General features: G+C 43.4%; 1 protein-coding gene across 8 annotated transcripts in view; it reads right to left on the bottom strand.

Annotated features, from left to right (window-relative positions):
* rttn (rotatin) overlaps positions 1–17570 on the bottom strand; it is a 69013-nt gene that overhangs the window by 10937 nt on the left and 40506 nt on the right. For 5 of the 8 annotated variants that reach the window (XM_053611769.1, XM_053611770.1, XM_053611766.1 and 2 more), the window contains 11 exons: positions 17234–17392; positions 14561–14638; positions 13280–13448; positions 12834–12925; positions 12577–12658; positions 10397–10586; positions 9384–9474; positions 9005–9155; positions 7740–7919; positions 4813–5000; positions 2044–2149 (listed from right to left, as the gene is read on the bottom strand). In XM_053611769.1, coding sequence (XP_053467744.1) covers positions 2044–2149; positions 4813–5000; positions 7740–7919; positions 9005–9155; positions 9384–9474; positions 10397–10586; positions 12577–12658; positions 12834–12925; positions 13280–13448; positions 14561–14638; positions 17234–17392 — 1486 coding nt within the window. Of the gene's footprint in view, positions 1–1801; positions 3957–4812; positions 5001–7739; positions 7920–9004; positions 9156–9383; positions 9475–10396; positions 10587–12576; positions 12659–12833; positions 12926–13279; positions 13449–14560; positions 14639–17233; positions 17393–17570 lie in introns of those variants that run through there. The other 3 variants (XM_053611767.1, XM_053611768.1, XM_053611771.1) reach the window with 3 other exon arrangements.

Genomic DNA, 17570 nt, shown 5'->3' with positions numbered 1-17570 from the left:
ACTGTAACCTAGATTAAGAATAGTAAACGTGTGATGTTCATTTTTAGCATTTCCTCACAGGACACGAATGGTAAAGGTCATGCAGTTTCACACCGTATACTAAACACGAGGAGGAATCAAAGCAAAATCTAAAGTAATGGTTGCAGGAAGCCATTTTTCCACCCAGTGTTACTCAACTACAGACAAGACGGTATTCGATAGGCAGAAATGTACAGTCCTCTGAAGGTAAGGAGGCAGTTTAATGAGTTACGGCATGACACTACAGGTAGAAACGACTATACTGGTGAGGTCAAGCACTTCTCGGATTTTTAGATCAAGCGAATCTATAACGCGTCTTCTCTCTAGACTGTAGTGATAATTTCTCTTTTTTTTATAAAATTAAATCTCAACAGAAAAATGTTTATTTCTCCGTTCTGGCCATTCGTAACCACTGCATTGTTAAAGCTGGAGAACCTTGTTTCCTGATATTAATCTCAATATATGTACACATCATGATGATTTCCTTTATAAACCTCTTACTATCCTTTAATGAGTTTTCACAACGGTGTGGCTTAAAAATTCATTTTCTCAAAAGAATTTCAGCTAACTAGCTTTTTTGGATGAGTAAAGTTATTACGGAGAAATTTGTTTTCACGGGGGAAAATATTCTTTAAGAACAGTGCATGGGATTTCCTTGGCTGAATAAAGAAACAAAGCGCTAACGAGATATTCCAGCCAACGGTTCTCAAAGTCTTTCTGTCGAGAGCGTCTTGAAACAATAAACATCATCAGTTCTGAAGTAATAAACGAACGTTTCAAATCGAACGTCATTCGGAGACTGCGATTTTGCTTTTAGCGAGCATGCAAATGGACGCATATTTAATTAATTGCTGCCTCATTTGCATACATGAATTTACATTTCTGAAAAAGTCCCAACCCTGAAAGCATCCGGAAGAATATTAGTACTCATCTGGCAAATACAAATAGGCAGGAAAGAATTAGCGTATTATCTTGTTTGAACTTCCCTGACTGGTTTAAATGTTTAAACACAAACCAAATACACTCATCGTGCACTTTATTAGGAACACGTATACGCCTCCGCATTCGTGCAATTATCCGATCAACCAATCATGATGCAGATACAGGTCAAGAGCTTCGGTTAATGTTCACCTCGGGTCAATGTGATCTCCGTGATTTTGACCGTGGCGGTGTTGCTGGTGCCAGATGGGACCGTTTGAGTTTTTCTAGAAACTGTTGATCTTTGACGGGATTTTCGCATCGTCGAGAGGTCTGAGGAGAACGGCCAGACTATCCCGAGCCGACTGAATATAACGAATACGGTAACTCAAATAACCACTCTTTACAACCGTGATGAGCAGAAAAGCAGGTCAGAACGCGATGCACATCGCACGCCGAGACGTATATGGTTTAAACCAGTTTTAATCTGTCAATCAAACATTTAAAAAGTCTGCTACAACTAATACATTTTTTTTTTTTTTTTTAGAATAAGTCAATCCTTTCACATTTGAGTGTACAGAAGATTTGCTGAAGATATCAGTGGAAAATTCACATCATTCCACTGGAAAACCTCATCAGATTTAACCGGTGAGTGTGTGCGTGAACCGATTTAAGAATCTGCCATGTTCCGGTACGCAAATGAAAAACGAAGGCCATGTAGCGCACAGGTTTATGCAGGGAAATCGGAGGCGTGTGCAGGCTGAGGGATGTTTCGGTTTGCATTTTCATTAAATCTGGATTTCCTGATAACAGCAAAAGTGTAGGCGCTTCTGAGAGTTTTTTTTTTTTTTTTTTTTCCCTCGTCTAATGGCTTTTTTTTTTTTTTTTGTCAAACCAGCACATCAAGCAATACATTATTCAATAGAAATCTTCAAAACAAGCTCCCACTGAACTATTTTAAGCTCGGTTCTAGAATGAACAAGCGCGGGTTAGTGAACTGGACAGATTTTCAATCGATACGAGAGACATTTCAGATTTGTGTACGTTCGAGTGATGGTTAATAGTCTCGTTATACGTGCTTCATAAACCAACAGGATGATTTCTCACCTTTGCAGGCGTAACTCTGAGCGCTGGAGCTGCAGGCAAGGAGAGGCATCAGGACTTTAGCCGTGACCTTCTTAAGAGGGTTCTGGAACGGAGTTTTATCATACTGCTGTGTGACGAAACAGAACGGAAAGTTTGGTGACATTTAACAACTGCTTTTCTGCTGGAGCTCAATCAAAGCTTGAAGAGGAAGGGGTTTTGCAATCACAGTTTATGTAACATGGCAAGAAAACTTCACAAGCTCTGTGGTGCGATGCACTAAGTGGGAGTGCACTACCAAGAACACCGATACGTTTATATTTCCACCACTCTTCAGATGGCCGTAAACGAGAACGCGACGATGTGACGCAGCATTCTTACAAGAAATCAGTGTCCGTGCTCGTCGTCTCCCCGGCTCAGCGCGCAGGTTTAACATTTCTACATCGTTAAAGCCTGTCCTCATTCAAATGCAGAAGTTCTTTTAACAGTAAAGCAGTAATGAAACAGTGAGAACAAAGGAAGTAGTACAAGACTTCTCCGCATTGATGATTGAGGGCTTTGTATGTACTCCATGAGAAACTTTCCTGCGTAGGCGGTCGGTTAATATGAGTGCAGGAAACTGATAAAAATCAAAACTTACCGACTGCCTTAAAAGTGATTTATACCCAAAATACTGTACACGTATTGTGACGGTTCCAGACTCCAGATAAAAACCAACAACATCCGACCAATCAGGACACGGAGGCACCTCAAGGAACTGTTCAATTTTTTTAAATCCCATTCCCACCCACTCCAGAAGGAATTCTGATCAATCCCACCTGCTCCGTCAGTTATTGTTTGTACCTGGCTACAATAACAAACTTAGTTTGTCCAAATGTAAACAATATAGTAATTTAAACCACCTTAATAATAACCTTGATCGGGACAAAGCAGTTATTCAAGATGAATGCTGGCAGTAAATGCATCCAATCATATATATCATATATTGCGTTCATTTCTGAAATTGCAAAAAAAAAAACAAAAATCACAAAATCCTCTAGGGACCTATATATTTATTTATTTATTTTGCGATTTCAGAAATGAACGCAAAATCAAGTAAACTATGCAATATTCTGCGAAACTTGCGATTTTTCAAAATTAACACAGATTCTCCGCAGATTTGGGCCAAGGTATGTCATGTGACATCATCACGAAGCACATTCAGCCAAAGCCCTGTTCGATTCACGTGCGTCGAACAGGAGTTCAGCTAAAGGGTCTCATTTACCAACGGACATCACTGTGAAAGACAATTTCGTACAATCGCAGTTTCGCCAATACAAGTAGTTTTCCACAAAAAAACCGCAAGTTGCATTGCAAATTTTGAAGAAAAAAAAAAAAAGAAAAAGAAAAGAAAAGAAAAAAAAAAAAAAAAAAGGAGCAAAAATCAATCATCTTTGGCCGGAAGAATCACAAAAAAAAAAAACCTCCTGTGAAATCCTGTATGGACGGACATATGTTCGCCTGTAAGTTAGTAAAAACTGCAAAAGAAAAAAATTCATTGGGTCCTGTGGGATCGCGTTCTCATTGCACCTGTAGTCGAGTTTCATGTCATAAATACATTATTTACATGCCGCTGATTACATCAGAGAAGTTTAACATAAAAGTATAGCTTAAAAACAAAGAATATAAAGTCATTACAGATAAAAATAAATAAAATAATAAAATAAAAATTCAGGCTCAATTTCCAGTCGCTGACTAATTTTGACTCTCAGCTCAGCAACTACTCCACAGCGGAGCGGTCAGGTCGTGTGAACAGTTCGGCGACGCAAACGTTCCTGCCTGCGGCCGACCGAGGCTTCGATATTTTCAAGTGTGTTGGTGATGAATCGCGTAGTGTGAACCCCTTCAAATTCATCTGCGCAGCAGATCTCTGAATCCAGTTTACCACCCAGCTAATACTGTGTGGAAGGTGAAGACAAAAGTTAAACACGGTAATAATGCTTCTGTGAGAAATAATATAGTATACGTCATACCCAGACGGCTGTCAGGAACAACAAAAACAAACACTGACATGATTCCTGGCAGTACAGAGTACTGAAATAGCGCCGCATTTTGTGTACTTTTACCTCCAAGTTCTTTTCTTGTTTCCATACCAAATTGTAACAAAATCACAAGGGCAAATACTACACGGCTCTTCCCTTTATTTTCATAAGAGAGCAGGATTTGAGCATCAGGAGCACTTCGACAGGGATCTCCCCAGGTGAAAGATATATCGTACGTGCACCTCCTCCACCAATTCAGGAGTTCTCGGTCTAGGAAGCTTGTGTGCACGAGTTTTGTGGGTGTGGCTTTGGAAGGAAATATGAAAGAATGGGCTGCATTTGTTAACAGCTACAGTTAACTTCAAACAAAAACACTTACACCTTTAATCGTGTTTTAAAATGTGATTCATATCGAATATTGAGTCCGAATATACGTTCCAAAGTAGTGAGTCTTGTCTTTTATTCATTTCCTAAGGCCATCAGCTCAGGACACTAGTGTAAATGGTTAATAAGTGGAGTTATAGACCATCCCTTGAGTATTTTAATCCTCTGCCACACCAGTTCTCAGTGCAGAACGCGCCCACGGTTAGTTTACCTCCTCAAAGCGCTAGGTGTTATTTTCCCTACTCCTGTCATTCAATTAGAACACACTTAGTCATGCTGGAAAAATATATCTTCTCTAGCTGTATCGGTGACGACTGCTAAACCAGAGTCATTTTTTGGAACCCATTGCGGCGTATGCACTTTATTTCAGCGTACAGCTCGGCTTTACCTCCAGCAGCAATTCACACAGTTGCTCTCCGGATTGGGAATTCAGAGCGGCGGTCAGAGAAGCCGATCGCTCTAATCTCGTCCCTCGCTTCTTCGCCTCTTCAGAAAACACCACGCACAGGAACTGCGCTGAGACGGTGTAGAGCGACGGATCTGCACCGCACTGGTCCACGCACGCACGGATGGTGTCTAAGGAAAGAAAACACGACGGCTGAAAATAAGGAGAGTAAGAGCAGGGCTGCAGATAGTAATCAGACTATCGATGGGTCACCGTAATCACACGTGTGGGAGTAAATTGGAAACTGTGGAGACATTAATACTCGATTGGATAAGGTCGGGGACGGAAGAGAAAAATCGTGACCAACAGGTCAACGACATGCCGTCGAAAGCAACCAGAATGGCGAGTGTAAGAGCGATCATCCAAAATTCATATGTCACACTGCATAGACACGCAGTACTTCCAGTGCAGCTGTAGCTGAAACAATACCAGCACTATACATATAAAGTCGCGTCGCACGACACCGTGAGTTCAAGAACAACGATAAGAATGCAATCCATTCCAAATCGATTTCCCCAAGTTTCCCCGAGCTGAATTCATTCCGGTGCTCCTGCTCAGAATGCAACATGGACGCTCAGAGCACGGCCATATTAGATTCTCAAGATTCTTTCTGCGTGATTAGCTGAAAGGAACAAGAGCGTCAACTGCCTTGTTCATCTTTGCTCATAAAAGTGACTGGCCACAATGGTTTTACTGTATTAGAGCTCAAATCAATAGAATTAATACAAATCTAACTTACAGCACACAGAATGGGGATTTCCCTTTACTGCGAACACGTAAACGTTTGTTCTTTACATATTCAGTTCGGTGTTCCGAACAAGCACCATGACACCGAATTAATCTGAAACTTTTATTTAAATGATGTTATGAATCATCCCTTTAGTTCTTATAGCAGGACTCAAACATTCACACGTTTTTTTTTTCTCCCCCCATTGTTGTCCGACAGTGAAAAAGAAATAACGAGCTGTAAAGTCGGAGGAGTGCTGGAGGCGATGCAGTGAATGTTCAACCCACCCACCTGCTCCACAACTATCACACGCATCCATCAGTGTTAAAATCTCTCCTTCTCTCTCCCTCCTTCCCCATCCCTCCATCCCAATCTGTCACAAACAGCAGGAGCACAACCCACCCAGAGATAACAAGCTGTCTCTCTTCCTTTCTTTCCTCTCCTGCTTCCCCCCTTCCTGTCACTCATTCAGCCCTCATCCCTCGCGCCCTGCTCTATCTCTCTCTCTCTCTCTCTCTCTCATCACTTCGTCCTCCTTTCCTGCGCCCCATAGCTCTCTTCAATGCCACTCATCCATTCTTTATCCCTCTCATCACTCTGCTCGCTTCCTGTCTCCGGAATTTTCTCTCTCCCTTCCTGCAGCAGTCTTCCCTCCCACCTTTACCACTTCATCGCTTGTTCCTTCCTTATCATTGTTTTTTATACCTCGTACCGGTGAGCCTCACCTGTTTTTCCTCTCCTCTACATATCAGTCGTTCATGCCTCATTGTTTCTCGCTTTCTGCACCATTTCTTTCCTATATACTGCGTCATTCCTTCATAACTCGTCCCTCGCTTCCTTCTCTCCGCCCTTTCATCAGTCTCCTTCTTCGCATTCCAAAGCTGCATCTTTTCTTTGTCTCTCCCCCTTCATCTTGCTCGTCCTAGAATCACGTCCTTCGTTTTGCATCGTTACTCCTCTCACTCATCCATTATCCCTTGTTCCTTCTTTATTTTTCCTCTTCTTCACCACAGAATTTCTCTCTCTTCCCGTTCCGCCTCCTTTCCTTTGCACTTCCTTCTTCCCCGTATCCGTTCTTTGCTCTGTACCCAAATTCTCCCTTCTTTCATGCGACTATTCCATCCCTCGTTCTCTCCCCGTCACCTCTATTCTGCACACTCTCTATTCTGTTATCTCGCTTCATCACGCACTGAGCCCTTCCAGCTTTTCCCCTCTGTATCATTCATCCCTCTTTTCCCCTTTCTTTTTCATCTTTCTCCTCCTTTTATTCTAGAATTGCTTTTTTTTTCAAATATCCTTTTGATATTATTCAGCTTTCCCGCCACACTCGTTTATCACTCTCATTACCCACTTTTATCACTCTCTCCTCACTTTTCCATCCCTCATTCCCTTCTCCTCCCCCTTCTGTACCCCCTAATCATTTCTCTCTCGTCTCTCTTATTTACAGTGTGACTAGAAAACCTCTCCTCTTTGATCCCTCACTCTCATCACTACCTTCTATTCATCCCTCTTGCTTTCTGAATCCTTTCTTTCCTCTCTCGTTGATCCCCCTTTGATACCACTTATTCATTCCCACTGTTCACCACTCCGTCCTTTCTTTTCCTCCATGGTACTTGTTCATCCTATCCCTTGTTCCATCTTTTAATCCCTCTTCTTTTTTTCAGCACCTTCACATTTTCCTGTTCTTGCTCCTCCTTTCTTTCCTCTGTACCCGAGACTGCATTCACCCATCTCTTTGCATCCTTTCTTTCCTCTATAAGTATTCTTAAAAATCCTATGTTTCCTTTCTATTTTTTTTTTTTTTTTTTAAATATCACCTGCAGAATCAAGTGCATCCCTCTTTACATCATTCCTTCATGTGCATCTCCATCCCTCATCCCTCGTTCCGTCCCCCTCATCGCTCTCTCCTCCCTTCTGCACTCTAGACCCACGTCTCTCCCCTCCAGCATCCTTTCTTCCTCTTGCACTTTGTCATCCCTCGTTCCGTTCCTTTTTTTTTTTTTATCACTCTCCTCTCTTTATACACCCCACAGTAGTCTCTTCCCTCCTGCATCTTTTCTTTTCTCCATCCCTCACTCCCTCCCCCTCATTAATCACACATCACGTATCCTCACATCCCTTCTTCCTGCCTTTCTCGGCTCACCTGAGAAGCGTTGCCAGAGTTTCCCCAGAGTCCCGCAAACATGTGGGCCGCATGCAGCGTAGTTCCTGCGCAGCAGAATCGCCAGCAGCATAAACACATCTGTCCAGGTGTGCAGCAATGCATTCTGGGTATGCACATCTGAGGATATACAGAGGAACACTTGATAAAAGACTTGAGAATCTGGGAGGCAAAAAAAAAAAAAATTTAAATCCTCTTTCTGATGCCTTAGCTATCAAATACAAAAACAAAACTAAACTAATTATTATTATTATTATTATTATTATTATTAACAAATAAGGCTAATATACATCAAAGTGTGTAATGTCTAAGTCAAAGTTTGCTGGAAATTTTTTTCCACAGAATAAGGTGAAGAAGAAGAAGAAGTGGGAGGGGCAAGAAAAAGAAAAAGGGAGGAGCAGGAGGAAGAAGAAGAAGAAGGGAGGAGCAGGAGGAAGAAGATGAAGGAGGAGGATGAAGATAACAAAGGAAAAAGAAGAGGAGGCGGAGGAGGTCTTGAATGAAGAAGTCTATGACAAAGGAAGAAGAAGAAGAAGAAGAAGAAGAAGAATGAGGAGCAGGAGGAAGAAGACGAAGGAGGAGGATGAAGATGACAAAGGAAGAAGAAGAGGAGGAGGAGGTCTTGAATGAAGAAGTCCATGACAAAGGAAGAAGAAGAAGAAGAAGAAGAAGAAGAAGAAGAAGAAGAATGAGGAGCAGGAGGAAGAAGACGAAGGAGGAGGATGAAGATGACAAAGGAAGAAGAAGAGGAGGAGGAGGTCTTGAATGAAGAAGTCCATGACAAAGGAAGAAGAAGAATGAGGAGCAGGATTAGGAGGAAGAAGAAGATGAAGGAGGAGGATGAAGATGACAAAGGAAGGAGAAGAGGAGGAGGTCTTGGATGAAGAAGTCTAGAAAAGGAAGAAGAAGCAAAATAATAATAAGAAGAAGAGGAAGAAGGAGCTGCAGGAGAAAAAGAAGAAGAGAAGGAGCAGCAGGAGGAGAAGGAAGAAGATGAAGGAGCAGGAGGAGGAGGGAGTAAAGGAAGAAGGGAGGAAGAAGGAGCAGGATGAGGAGGAAGAAAAAGGGGGAGGAGAAGGAGGGGTTCTTGGATGAAGGAGAAGAAGAAGCTAAATAAGAAGATGAAGAAGGAGGAGGACAAAAAGAAGAAGAAGGAGGAAGAACATGATGAAGGAAAAATAGAAGGAAGATGAACCAAAAAAAAAAAGAAGATGATGTGTGAAATATATTTTTTAAATGACATTTACCGAGGTGTGTGTGAGACAGTGTGAGGATGGAGATGAGGTTATTCAGCAGAGGTTTAATGAGCTCTGACTGGGAGAGACAATCCTCACTGTGCACAACATCGGCCTGTACCAGCTTACACACGCTCTGAACGTAACACACACTTCTCAGCACCTGAGAGAGAAAGAGAGAGAAACAGAGACGTTTAGAGACAGAGAGAGCAAGTGATGAGTTTAAGGAAACTTTATATAAATTAATTATATGAACTTCTCTTCATGTGTGCATTTGCATGTTGAAACATCACACAGCACAAAGCTCAAAATAGTCACAGGACAGGACTCGGTGTGTGTGTGTGTGTGTGTGTGTGTGTGTGTGTGTGTGTGAGGGAGAGAGATCACACACCTGGCTCCTGGAATCCTCTACATCAGATGGAAGTAGATCAGGTGTGTTAAGTTCAGTCAGACATCGCTCTAACTCCGCTGCGTCCAACACACTGCAATAAACACAGCGTACACTAACACACTCTGGCAGAAATGCTTACACACTCATAGTTGCACTTCATCCCATCAGGAGTCACTTGTGTACCTGTGACCATGTGACTTCGGGAAAACGCCTCGTTTTCCTACAGCCGTCGTAATACAGTTTAATATCTGACGAATACTATCGAAAACTTCTAGAACCCCGCACCTCGTCCGCAACAAGCACGGAAACACCCAGCCCACTTCCGCAACCTCCACCTACCTGCCTGCTTCACCAGGGTCCCTGCCTCATTTAGAGGTAGGAACAAAACACACACAGGATGTGGTTATGGTTAAAACTGCTGGAAGTAAACCAAGAAAATAGCCTGCCTATCTGTGTGTATGTGGTCGATCTTGAAACTCTGTACCCAAAACAGATTCCATTCACGCTATTTCTTTTCGATTTCACTCATTCTGAGCATGCTCAGTAAAGAGAAGACCTGCCGCTGTAGATAACAGGGAACTTCAGTTCGTCAGGTTCATTCCCCCCCCCCCGCGCCATTTATTTTACTTGTGTAGGGGAGAGTGGGGTCAGTTGTCATAATTTCTAAAAAAACAAAAAAAGTCTCAATGGAAATAATCTTTTATGTACATCTGCAGGATTAAAAGCGACATCCTCGGAACGTTCCTGTCCGTCTCGATTCCAAGGGGAACTGTAAAACGTTTAGGGATTCTATGCACGGCGAAAGTTAAACACACTCGCGAGCTCGGGCTCTCTTAAAACCACCCGCCGTCATCTCGACTGCTGTCATGAGCTGCGTCTCGTATCGAAACCTCTGACTTCGCGTTCAAAAGTATTTAGTACTCTAGAAAATCCAGAAGACTGGTCTGAAGGTCACACAAGGCACTCTAATCATGTGAGTGTGTGTGTGTGTGTGTGTGTGTGAGTGTACAGACCTGAGCAGGCCCTGCAGGATGTGGTTCTCTAGCAGTGCGCTGTGTGTAAATTCCGGCAGAACACACAGCAGGTTGGTTAGTAACCCACACACAGCTGACAGTAGGTGAGGGGTTACTACAGAGATGGAGTCTGATCCTTCGACACACTCCTGAGACACACGCGAGTCTGAGCTGTCTGAGTCACTCTGTCCTACAACACGACACACAAAGACAACAGCACAGTCAATAAAATTACAGAATCGTATCAGTGCATGTTCACAGTGTGCTTGAATTCTGGATTCTGATTGGTCAGAAGCTGTTGATTATTTCTCTAGAACAGCAGCTCTGATTAAAGTGCCATTCTAATACATCTCGTACGTTTCCATGATCACGGCTAGCTCACACGGAACTGTATGTTGGATGAACCGATTAAAGCAGTAATGAACAACAATAGTTGTGATAAATAGAACGTGATGGTACTTGACAAAGAAAATCATCTAATGGTTGATGTGCTGAAAGGAAGGAGTCTCCAGTGTCAGGACGTTGTAGGTTTTCAGCCATGGGAAACGGATTTAAAAAAATGATACTTGGTCATTTATTTATTGAGGAAAACGATCCATGAGTGGCAAAAGTACTGGATGTGAACCTTTGCTCTCAGCATCTGGTGTGACCCCCTTGTGCAGCAATAACTGCAAGTAAACATTTCCAGTAAGTGTTGATCAGTCCTGCACGTCGGCTTGGAGGAATTTTATCCCGTTCCTCAGTACAGAACAGCTTCAACTCTGGGATGTTGGTGTGTTTCCTCACATGAACTGCCTGCTTCAGGTCCTTCCACAACATTTCTATTGGATGAAGGTCAGGACTTTGACTCGGCCGTTCCAAAACATTAATTTTACTCTTCTTTAACCGTTCTTTGGTAGAACGACTTGTGTGCTTAGGGTCGTTGTCTTGCCGTATGACCCACTTTCTCTTGAGATTCAGTTCGCAGACAGATGTCTTGACATTTTCCTTTAGAATTCGCTGGTATAATTCACAATTCATTGTTCCATCACTGATGGCAAGTCGTCCTGCCCAGATACAGCACAACAGGCCCAAACCATGATCCTACCACCACCATGTTTCACAGATGGGATAAGCTTCTTATGCTGGAATGCAGTGTTTTCATTTCTCCAAACATATCACTTCTCATTTAAACCAAAAATTCTATTTTGGACTCATCTATCCATAAAACATTTTTTCCAATACACTTCTGGTTTGTCCACATGAGCTTTAGTAAACTGCAGAGGGGCAGCAACGTTCATTTTGGAGAGCAGTGGCTTTCTCCTTGCAACCCGGCCATGAACACCATCGTTATTCATTGTGCTCTCCTGATGGTGAACTCATGAGCATTAACATTACCCAATGTGAGAGAGGACTTTAGTTGCTTAGAAGTTACCCTGGGTTCCTTTCTGACCTCGCGGACTATTACACGTCTTGCTCTTGGAGTGATCTTTGGTCGACCACTCCTGGGGAGGATAACGATGCTCTTGGATTTTCTCCATTTGTACACAATCTGTCTGACTGTGGATTGATGGAGTCCAAACTCTTTAGAGATGCTTTTTTGTAACCTTTTCCAGCCTGATGAGCATCAACAACTCTTTCTCAGAGGTCCTCAGAAACCTCCTTTAATCGTGCCATGATACACTTCCGCAAACACGTGTTGCGAAGATCGGACTCTGATAGATCCCTGTTCTTGAAATAAAACAGAGTGCTCACTCACACCCGATTGTCATCCCACTGATTATAAATGCCTGACTCTATTTTTCACCTGCAAATTAAGTGAAAATCCTAGACGTTCGCATACTTCTGCCACTCACAGATAAGTAATACTGGATCATTTTCCTCAAAATCATCCAAGCATAATATTTTTGTCTCGTTTGTTTAACTGGGTTCTCTTTGTCTACTTTTAGGACTTCTAAAGGGTTCACAAACTTTCAAGCACCACTGTAAGTGACAACAATGACAACTAACTTAAGGTTAACAAGTTGATCTTTATTTAATAAATTCATTAAACTCCCCCAACAGATTCAGGTTAAATCAGCGCCCCACTGTAAACAAGTTCTCTTGCAAAATCTCTTGTACTATAGAGACGTGTGTGTGTAGTAAGTGAGTGCAGATGTGTGAGGAGTGTGTGTGTGTGTGTGTGTGTGTGTGTGTGTGACCTTGTGTGCCAAGTCTGTTGAATGGAGGCTCCTGTGCTGCTACAGAAGAGGAGAGGACAGGAGAACGAGTGTCACTCAGGAGCTGGACAACACACACACACACACACACACACACACACACACACACACACACACACAGAGTTAACTACAAACACTTCTGTACTAAAACTAGAAGTTATACGAATTATAAGAATGTAATTCTAATATTAATAACAATGTAATTCTAATTCTAATATTAATACTTAACATTGAATTACCAAAGTACTGGAGGTGGAAATGGATCCTGAACCCTGGGTGTGATTCAGCACAGCTGTACTGCCTCTCCACTGCCTCACAGAGTCATCTACATCTGTCTCACACACACACACACACACACCTCACTTATATACAATGAAGGAAAAGATAGTTGCACTAAATCAGAGCTGAATCAGTTAAATATATAGTTTGCTTTACTTTAATTCATTAATAAATAATATTTGCTTATATTATGTTCGATTGCATTGAATCAATCTAGACCCTAATGGCTAAACACAACAGTGGTGAGGACAAATGCCTTGAGAGGAAGAATATTTCAGAGAGGGAAAATGATCTTCTCTGGGCAGTGGATAACGGGACTATAACAAGAAGAGGACGAGTATAATGTAAAGAATAGTGGGCGACTCTTACATACATACACACACAGGCATTAGATATATGTGCATACCGGCAGAGACGCTGATGGGCCAAGGGTGTGTGGGAGTGTACCGACCCGTGTAGCAACTCCTCACCATCTGACCCACATGATCGAAAAAATGGCAGTGATAGAGAAGAGCCTGCAGGGCCGGGAGACCCACCAACGACACGCCTGTTGCCTCATCATGAACACATGGGCTCTGGAGAGAGATGGAGTGAATGAGAGAGAGAGAGCAGACAGAACGAGATATGTCGAGAGCGCGAGACCGAGTGAAAGAGAAGGAGAGCGGGAGAGACGGAGAGCAAGAGAGACACCAAACGGTGAGGGACAGAGAGAGTGAGAGACCGGCAGAAAGGGAGGTGGAGAGAATAAGAGACGGACAGAAAGAGAGAAGCAAGTGAGAGACAGGCAGACAGAGAGATGGAGAGAGTATGAGACCGACAGAAGTAGAGATGGAGAAAGTGAGGGAGAGGAAGAGAGGACAGAGTCGGGGACAAACAGAAAGAGAGATGCAAAATAGTGAGAGACAGAGTGAAGGAGAGATGGAGAGAGTGAGACAGACAGAAAGAGAGATGGAGAGAGTGTGAGACAGAGAGAAAGAGCAACCGAGGGAGAAAGAGCGAGAAAGTAAGAGGTGGAGAGAGTGAGGGAGACGGACAGAAAATGAGACGGCGTGAGTGAGAGACAGGCAGAAAGAGAGATGGAGTGAGTGAGAGACAGCCAAGAGGAGAGACAGACAGAAAGAGAGGTGCCAGGAGGCAGAGTGAAAGAGATGGAGAGAGTGTGAGACAGGGAGAAAGAGCAACAGAGGGAGAGAGAGACAGACACACAGCATGACGGTGCAAAACAGAGAGGGCGAGACAGAGATACAGTCAGAGCAACAGAGATAGACAGAACAACAGTGAGAAAGATGGAAAGAGACACAAAGACCGAGAGAGAGAGAGAGAGAGAGAAACAGAGAGCATGAGACAGAAATAGAGAGAGAATAAATAAATAATCAATGAATAAAATAGAATATTTACACACTTGTTATATATTTAATGTGTGATTGAATTTAAAGTTCAGTAATGTATGTATAATAGAATACGTGGGTTTGGATATAGACGACACTGTGTGTGTTCAGCTGGAGCTCTGCTCAAAAGCAGTCCGTGGAAATGACCATTTGACTTTTTAGCCTTTGGGAATCACTGCTGCGGAAAATCACCCAGCGCGAGTCGGTCTGTTAAAATCCACCTGCGATGCTGCCTAAACTTTTCTTACAAGGTTTCTGCGGAACTTTTGTTTATTTCCACCCTTCCCATGTTCTCATACCTGCCAGAAGCAGTCTTTGGCCTCCTCGGTGTTGGCAGGCATCGGCATCACAAGCAGGTTTTGTAAAAGGAACGCTGCCTAAGTAGAGAGGGGAGGAAGAAAACACTCCGTCAGCAATGCTGCCATCTTGCTGCAAAAACTGTCAGTGTTTGCAAAATGGGATCCAAAAACGAGTGTGAAGTCAAATGATGCTCTGATGCAGCTAAAGCTTCCTTATGGAACAGTGTGGGCTGGTGTTCTTTATATAATCAAGGTTTGGGTGGAAAAGAAAAATGGCAAGAGATTATTAACTTTTCTTACATTTTTTTAAAAAGATTAGTAGTAGCAGTGGTTCAATAAATAAATAAAAATACAAAGAAAGAAAGAAAGAAAGAAAGAAAGCAAGCATCGTCATATCTAAACTGGACTACTGCGACGCACTACTCTCGGGCCTCCCGGCCAGCTCCGTCGAACCCCTTCGGATGATTCAGAATGCAGCAGCACGCCTCGTCTTCAACCAGCCCAGAAGGACCCATGTTACACTCCACTTCATCTCCCTCCGCCGGCTTCCTGCATCAAACTCAAGGCCGTGATGCTCACGTGCAAGACCTTGTCTGGAACAGCACCCCCTACCTCAACTCTCTCCTGCAGGCTTACGCTCCCTCACGCAATCTGCGGTCGATTAACGACCGGCGCTTAATAGTGCTTACTCAGCGTGGCTCAAGGTCCCATTCTAGAACCTTCACACTGACTGTCCCTCGGTGGTGGAATGAACTTCCGACCTCAATCCGGACCGCAGAATCTGTCACTATCTTAAAAAAACATCTAAAGACCCACCTCTTCGGTGAACACCTAACCAACCCATAAAATGCCAACCCCCACATTATCAAAACAAACAAACAAACAAACAAACAAACAAACCCTAAAAAGCTCTTGTATGGTAGCACTACTTGTATTGTTCTCCGCTTGATATATCACTTGCTTGTATTTACCTCATTTGGGATAAAAGCGCCTGCTAAATGAATAAATGTAAAGCATTTTCAATCTGGTCAGAAATAATAAGCAAGCTGGGATCCCTAATTTTAGCTTTCATGTTATCTTAAACCCTTCGGAGAAATATAAAGGCTTACAATTTGTAATAATAACAAGATTAAGAAAAACGTATTCTGTACGGAGACAATTACTGAACATTCATGGAAGGAGTCTCCAGTGCCAGTGCTTTGTAACAGTAAGCGAGTTTTCCGTGGGGATTCAGTCTTCAGGATAGAAGGCTTGGAGATTTCCGGTTTCTTACTAACATGACGAGCTGCGTTTTTTTTTCTTCTTTTTTCTTTCTCTTTTTGCTGGTTAAGGAATAGCAAATTATAGCTGTTACGATGCAAGTGTTTAGCATCTTGTTTCACGGATTAAATGGAACTATAAACGGATAGAAAGTATAACTTCATAAATAAACAATTACTAGTGCTGGAAAACTGATATAAGATATAAGAGGAATAAAACACGATGGGATGTGCCGTTATAGGAAAAGAGCAACTTTGGTGGTAACAACAAAATGCAGTGGTGTGCAGTGGTTACTACCTACCAAAAGTGGTCCAAGGAAGGACAACCGGTGAACCACCGACAAGGTCATGGCCGCCCAAAGCTCACTGACGCGAGTAGGGAGCGAAGGCTAGCCTGACCATCCCACAGAAAAGCTACTGTATCACACACTGCTGAAAAAGTTAATACTGGCTCTGATAGAAAGGTGTCAGAACACACAGTACATCGCAGTATGGGGCGGCTGCGGCTCAGGTGATCGTAGGGTTGGCGGCTCGATTCCCGGCCCACGTGACTCCACATGCCGAAGTGTCCTTGGGAAAGACACTGAACCGCAAGTTGCTCCCGATGGCAAGTTAGCGCCATGCGTGGCAGCTCTGCTACCATTGGTGTATGAGAGTGTGCGTGAATGAGACACAGTGTAAAGCGCTTTGGATAAAAGCGCTATATAAGTGCGCCATTTACCATTTATCAGTATGGGGCTGCGTAGCTGCAGACCAGTCAGAGTGCCAATGCTGACCCCTGTTCACCACCGATGGGCTCGTAAGCATCAGATCTGGACCATGGAGCAATGGAAGAAGGTGGCCTGGTCTGATGAATCACGTTTCCTCTTACATCATGTGGACAGCCTTTCAGGAACACTTTGAAGAACATGCCGTCAAATTCCCCAGATCTCAGTCTGTGGGATGTGCTGGACAAACAAGTCCAATGCACACAGGCCTCACCTCACAACTTACACGACTTAAAGGATCTGCTGCTAACATCTTGGTTCCGGATACCACAGCACACCTTCAGAGGTCTTCTGGAGTCCATGCCTCGACGGGTCCGATCTGTTTTGGTAGCACAGTGAGGACCTACACAATATTAGGCGGGTGGTTTTAATATTATGGCTGATCGGTGTATAAGCGTCCTGCCAATCTTGAGAGCTGAAGAGTTGGAGTCATGATCACTTCAGAATGGAAAACACTGTGTGCTTGCGTGATGACAGCACCTTGTCACTTCTATACAGAATATTCACTGAGCAGCAGTTGTGGAGAACTGCACAACCTCTTACATTCTGTTTGCTGACATTTTAGCAAGCAGTACACGTGTGTGTGTGCGTGTGTGTGTGCGTGTGTGTGTGTGTGTGTGTGCGTGCGTGCGTGCGTACACGCCCACCTCTCGGCACACCATGCTGCACTCCTGTCTCTCCAGCAGGATGTTGAGCAGCGTCGCCCACAAACCGCCTGAGATGTTCTGGCAGCTATTCGACAACATCACACAGCCGCTTTCTAACGATGAGAGAGCCGCGCCCAGCGCCAGACTGGCACAGCGCACCTGAGTGTACACACACACACACACACACACACACACACACACACAGTCAGACCTGGCAAACATTTACACTGGCACTGCTTTGTGCTCATTATGCTCTTTATTTGATTATCAAAGCTCAGCTTAAAACTTTCCTGTTTACTCAAGAAGATCATCTATACGCACACACCTTACATGTGTG

The sequence above is a fragment of the Ictalurus furcatus genome, chromosome 23, assembly GCF_023375685.1.
Source record: "Ictalurus furcatus strain D&B chromosome 23, Billie_1.0, whole genome shotgun sequence".
NCBI lineage: Eukaryota > Metazoa > Chordata > Actinopteri > Siluriformes > Ictaluridae > Ictalurus > Ictalurus furcatus.
The sequence above is the reverse complement of the archived record's forward strand: the minus strand, read 5'-3'. Positions and strand labels throughout refer to the sequence as shown.